At 45.7% G+C, this 6,000-nt stretch overlaps 1 protein-coding gene across 2 annotated transcripts in view; it reads right to left on the minus strand.

Annotated features, from left to right (window-relative positions):
* TMC7 (transmembrane channel like 7) overlaps positions 1 to 2,480 on the minus strand; it is a 50,611-nt gene extending 48,131 nt beyond the window's left edge. Inside the window, exon 1 of one of the 2 annotated variants that reach the window (XM_033416435.2) lies at positions 2,249 to 2,480. Coding sequence is in view for 1 of the 2 variants with exons in the window: in XM_004285736.3 (XP_004285784.2) it covers positions 2,249 to 2,315 (67 nt within the window). In the remaining variant the exon portion in view is untranslated. The remainder of the gene's footprint in view (positions 1 to 2,248) is intronic. The other variant, XM_004285736.3, reaches the window with a different exon arrangement.
* Between the last annotated feature and the right edge of the window lie 3,520 nt (positions 2,481 to 6,000).

Below are 6,000 nucleotides of genomic sequence, written 5' to 3' on the forward strand. Positions count from 1 at the left end.
TCCAGAGGTCTGCCTCTCTGAAGTGACATTTGAGCAGAGACCTGACAGGAGCAGAAAGAGGCCGCCATATGAAGATCAAAGAGAAATGCACTCCAGGCAATGAGAACAGCAGGTGCAAAGGCCCTGAGGCAGAAATGACCTTGATATGTTGGAGGAATGAGAAGGCAGTCAGTGTAGCTGGAGCAGCATGGGCTAAGGTAAGGCTGTAGGTGAAGAGAGCCTGCAGAGGTGGGCTGGGGTCCTTGCTGGCCTTGTTGGAGGCCTGGAGCTTATTCTCAGAGCAGTGGGAAGCCACTGAAAAGTTTTAATTAAGAAGGCAATTATTGTCTACTCAGCCATAAAAACGAATGAAATAGTGCTATTTGCAGCAACATGTATGGACCTTGAGATTATCACACTAAGTGAAGTAAGTCAGAAAGAGAAAGACAAATACCATACGCTGTCACTTACCTGTGGAATCTAAAATATGACACAAGTGAACTTATCTGCGAAACAGAAACAGATTCACAGATACAGAGAACAGACTTGTGGTTGCCAAGGGGAAGGGGGGTTGAGGGAGGGATGGATTGGGAGTTTGGGACTAGCAGATGCAAATCATTATATACAGAATGAATAAACAACAAGGTCCTATACTGTATAGCACAGGGAACTGTATTCAATATCCTGTAATAAACCATCATGGAAAAGAAAAAAAAAAAAAGAAGGCAAATGTTGTGATCTGTTTTATCATTAAGAAGGATACACATTTCCCAGTTCTGTAAACTAGACGCCCTGTGTCTCCTGAGCCCCTCCAGCTGTCCTCCCGAGATGCTCATACAGTGCGTCATGGTTTACAAACTGCTGCAAAGTCATGAACACAGTCCCTTCTGAGCCTTCCACTCATGCTGGTGGGTACAAGGTCATAAAATATCATCTGTCCAAGGGACAGGGAGAACCTTTTGATTAGAGGCGCTAGTTACAATACTCATAAAAAGATGCTTAGAGATCCCCCTGAACACCCAGCAAAGATCCAAGGAAGAGGAATCTCCTTGCCTTCTGTATGGGAAACCAGGGTTGGCATCTTAAATGTGATGAAGTGTGATTAAATAAGAGAAAGATAAAAAATCATGTGGAAAAGACTTGAATAGCTATTACTGAAAGGCTGAAATTGAGCTGAGGCCAGCACTATTAATACTGCATTAGAAAATAATTAGCATCAAACCCAGTCTTTTTTCTGATTCCCGAGCAAGTTCCCAGAGTTTGAGTCTCTCTAGATGTTTTTCTCTTTTTCTTCTTCTAGATGTTGAGATCAATCCAATCAGAGGGGCCCAATGCCCAAATCTACACTCATGCTTTACTGTAGATCCTTGTAACAAAATCTCTATTCTCAAATTGAAATAGAAAAAACGCTGCAGATAAAACTCACAGTGGGGAAGTTGAAGCCAAGGTACTAGGTATTGGAAGCATTGTCCACACACACACACACACACACACACACACACACACACACACAAAACCTCACGGTGGGGTCTTGTGTTTTCTTAAGGGCAAATATAAGATATGAATGCTGCAAGGAAGCCTGCCTGGGTACTGGCAACTTTTCTATCTTGACTGAGTAGCGGTTGTACACATTTATGTTAAAATTCACAGAGCTGTACACTTCACTCTTAAGTTTTACCCAATAAAAAAAGGGAAAAGCATATACTTGTCTGGCTACCACTGATAGTGCCTTTTCTGTATCAAGCACTGTGCTAGGCACTTCACACATTTTTCTCTCAACTAATCCCACTAACATCTTATTCCCATTTTACTGCTGAAGAACCTAGGGTTCAGAGAGGGCAAGTCACTTACCAAAGATCACACAGCAATAAATAGCCGAGGCAGAATTCAGTTCTAAGTCCATCTAATTGTAAAGCCTCGTATGTTTGGGAGGCAGCCACCTGGTATCAGAATGTTAGGGCTGACAGGGATGTCACAATCTTTTCATTTAACATCTAAGATTATTTTGAGACTTGCCCGGGATCCCTCGACCAGCTTTGGGAAGGCAAACTCACCACTGTCGAGACTCCCATTCTAGTGCTCCTTTTGGTAGGGCATGGGCTCTCTGAATTGGGTGAGGATGGGTTGGAGGAGGGAGACCAGCAATAAGAAAGATCCGCTTTCCCCCAAGCCGGGAGGTGGGGAGGGGGCCGGGCCCGCGCCGAGCTCCCAGCACCTCGCGGCCGCTTGCACCCGCCGGCCGCCTGGAGCCGGGTCCGCGCCGCCCTACCTTGGTGGATGAAGGCCTGCCTGCTCGGCCTGCCGGGCGGGAGCGTACTGGCACTGGACTCGCTCATGGCTGCGCCGCGCGCCCCCGAAATGCCGCCGGAGACCCGCTCCGGCCGCCGCCGCCTCCCGGCCTTCCCTCGCAGAGCCGGGATTCCAGATTCCGGGGCTGACGTCACAGAGGCGGGGCGGGGGCGGGGCGTCCCGGTGGCCCTTCCCACGCCCGACCCCGCTGGACCACCCGAGCAGCCCTGCGCTGGGAGGCGAGGTGTAGCCGGGAGGCAGTGGGAGGGTGCGGCTCCGCCGCGTCGGGGACCCATGAGGCGCGGCTGGAGAGCCGGAGAGACCCGGGACAGCTCCGTCCAGCGGCCGCGAGGAGGGGAGACCTCCCAGATTTTAAAAAGTGTAATAAAAATAACCAAGACGCCGAACAAGTGTATCTAGTAGGTTACCATTTGGGTACCAAAAGGAAAAAAAAAGAGGGGGGGAATATATTTGTACATGTTTGTAAATGCATAAGATATCTGTCGAGTGGGGAGCTGGGAGGCCTGGATGAGAAAGGTACGAGGGATAGTTTTTCACTACGTGCCGTGTTTGTCTTTTAAAATTTGCACCTTATCCACGTTTCATCTCTGCCTCTATCCAGGTACAGCTTAAAAGATAGAATGAAAAGGAATTAGCAAATATAAATAAGTGCCAAATAATTAAAGAAATGTAATCGTATATACATTTGTATACAAGTAACTTCCAAATTAAATAAATGGGAAGTGTAGATAAATCGCCTATGCAGAAAAATTCTAAATAATTTATACAGCTACTTCAAGGAGGTGGAGCCTGACTCCCCAGTCTTTAAGTGCGGGCTGCACACAGTGACTTCCCTCTGAAGAGGACAGTGCGGAAAGGGAGGGCGGGGCACGGCAAGTAACTACCTGAATAATACCTGACAAACACTTGCTCAGACAGATGATCCAGGTCGACATCAACAGTGATGTCATGTTGATGGTATGTAAGCACCCTTGATATGATGTGATGGGAATGACACTCTACCTGTGTGGGTCTTTCTCCCCCAAACCCATAGCCAAATCATAAGAAAAACATCAGATAAACCCCAGTCAAGGGACGTCCTACAGAAGACCTGAATAGCTACACAAGACTGTCAAGGTCATCAGAAACAGGGAAAGTCAGAAACTGTCACAGTGAAGAGGAGCCTAAGGGGACATGACCGCTTAAATGACCACTTAAGTGTAATATGGTCATCAGGGTGGGAATGTGTAACAGGAAAAGTAACAACTAAGCAAATCCGAATAAAGTATGGACTTTAGATAATAATACTGTGTCAATATTGGCTCATCTGCTACTGATGTAAGATAGTAATAATCACAGAAACTGAGTCTAAGGTGTATGGAAATTCTCTGTGATATTCTCAAATTTTTCTGTAACTCTAAAACTATTCCAAGATAGAAAGTTATTTTTTTTAAGAAGTAATTGCCTGGATCAAAATAAATGCTAGTAATAAATGTAGTAAAGGGTTGGGTCACTGAGTTTCCAATTGGAAACTGGTTTCTAATTATTCCCTGAGTGAGCTTGGCCATGTGACTCAACCTCTCTGAGACTCTGTTTTCTTACCTGTAGAAAGGGTTGTAGTGAGAATAATCCCCTGAAGTGCCTGGCAGAGCATCTGGGGGAAAAAAACCCAAACAAACCTAATCTGATGCCAACCTCACACAAAAGAAAATCCAAAGATATAAATGTAAAAAATAAAACCATGAAAGTGCTTTGTAAAAAAGTGTTTTTGTTTTGTCTGGGGTTCGGTTTTGTTCATTTATTCAAACTACATAAAATTTTAAAATTCTGCAAGACAAGCAATGACATTTCTACGAGGCTATTCCTTGCAATGTTGTTTATACTAGCAAAAGAAAGAAGCGGCCTAAATCAATATAGATACAAGGCTGGTTGAATACATTTTGACACATACATCCAGCGATCAAATAGCTGTATATGGAGACATATAGAAAGTTCTATGTGTGGAAATATACACTTAAGTGAAAAAAACAAGGTGCAGAAGAAGTGTATTAGGTAAGCTACCGTTTGGGTAAAGAAAATACAAGAATATGTATGTGCTTGGAAATGCATAGTAAATTTCAGGACAAGTTGGGGGTATTTACTGATAATCCTTTTCTTCTGTATTGCACAGCTATATTACCTATATATGCTTGAAGTTTTAAAAAATTACCTCTAAAGTCTGTGGCACAAAGCAGTGTCGAGAAATGATGGCTGTTTCTGTCGTGAGACAGTGCCTCCTTCTTCCCTTCCTCACCAGAGGCCACCTCCCAGCCCTGATCCCAGCCCACAGATCTGGAAGGAGATGGATGGAGCCTGCCAGTGCTCATCTCCCTCCTACTGGTCTCACGCGGCACCTGGCACCTGGCCCTGGCTTGGTCTGCATCCCAAGCCGGGAGAGGCCTTGGGTTCTCTCTGGGGCAGGGGAATGAGCCCAGAACCCTGAAGGAAACTCCTTCCTCCCAGGAGATGACTGATTTTACAGGAATAGAAATAGGGTAGCTCTTTGGGAAAAGGTCTCAAAAATCTGTTGGAAGGAAATAGAAGGGGGAAGAAGACTGGTAGCGGACAAACAGAAATTCAGACAGAAGGATGGCAAGTAGGACAGAAAGCAGAATCAAACATGCAATTCTTGATTCCATTTAGGTATTGCTTTATTTCAAGGGGAGGCGCATGTCTTTCCACAGCGCCCCCTATCAGCTTTATCTGTCCTAGCACTTTATTTTTACTACTTGATTTGTCTGTTTCCCACACTAGACTACAGTATGAGGAAAGCTATGGTGGGGTCTCTCTTTTATTATTAGGATAATAATAATAGCTGCCACTTATTGAGGACTTACTCTGTACCAAATCCATATCATGCATTACCTCATTTAACTTTCATCATCTCTAAGAAGACAGTAGGAACCTTCAATCCCCATTTTAGAGAAAAAAGAACCAGGGTGCAGAGGGACAGGGTGGAATCAGCCCTCTGCTCTCCTTCGCCACCAGCGATCACCTAACCCAAAGCACCACCACCTTTGCCAAGGCGAGGACTGCCTCCTGACTGTCTCCCTGCCTTGTCCAAACCTTGTCCACCAGCAGAACCAACTTCTCAGAAAGGAAATTGATCTTGTAATTTTCCTGCTAAACATCCCCTCCTCCTCTGGTTTCCTCTTGCCACTTAGAATACACCCTTGCTCTCCTTATCATGTGTGGAGCAGGCTTTGGGGGATCTGTCCAGCCCCATCTCCTGCCATCACCACTGTGGCTGGCTTCCTTTCTCCTCCTATCTGAACACACCTATCTGTTCCTGCCTACGAGTTCATGTTTGCTGTTTCCCTCTTCCCAGAGCCTGCACCTCACACTTGCCCCTGATTTTGTCCGCTTCTCCCTTCACATGGCAAAATATGGCTACATTGCAGCCCCAAGTTGATATAAACTCTGAAAAGACTGATTAGAGGTCTGAGTCACAATTCCCAGATCCTGGGAGGGAGAGTCTGATGTATTGTATTTGACTTAAATAAAGAGTAAAGGACTTCCCTGGTGGTGCAGCGGTTAAAAATCTGCCTGCCAATGCAGGGAACACGGGTTTGATCCCTGGTCAGGGAAGGTCCCACATGCCGCTGAGCAACAAACCCATGTGCCACAACTACTGAGCCTGCACTCTAGAGCCGGCGAGCTACAGCTACTGAGCCCACACGCCCCAACTACTGA

This window comes from Orcinus orca, chromosome 16 (genome assembly GCF_937001465.1).
Source record: "Orcinus orca chromosome 16, mOrcOrc1.1, whole genome shotgun sequence".
In the NCBI taxonomy this organism is placed as follows: Eukaryota; Metazoa; Chordata; class Mammalia; order Artiodactyla; family Delphinidae; genus Orcinus; species Orcinus orca.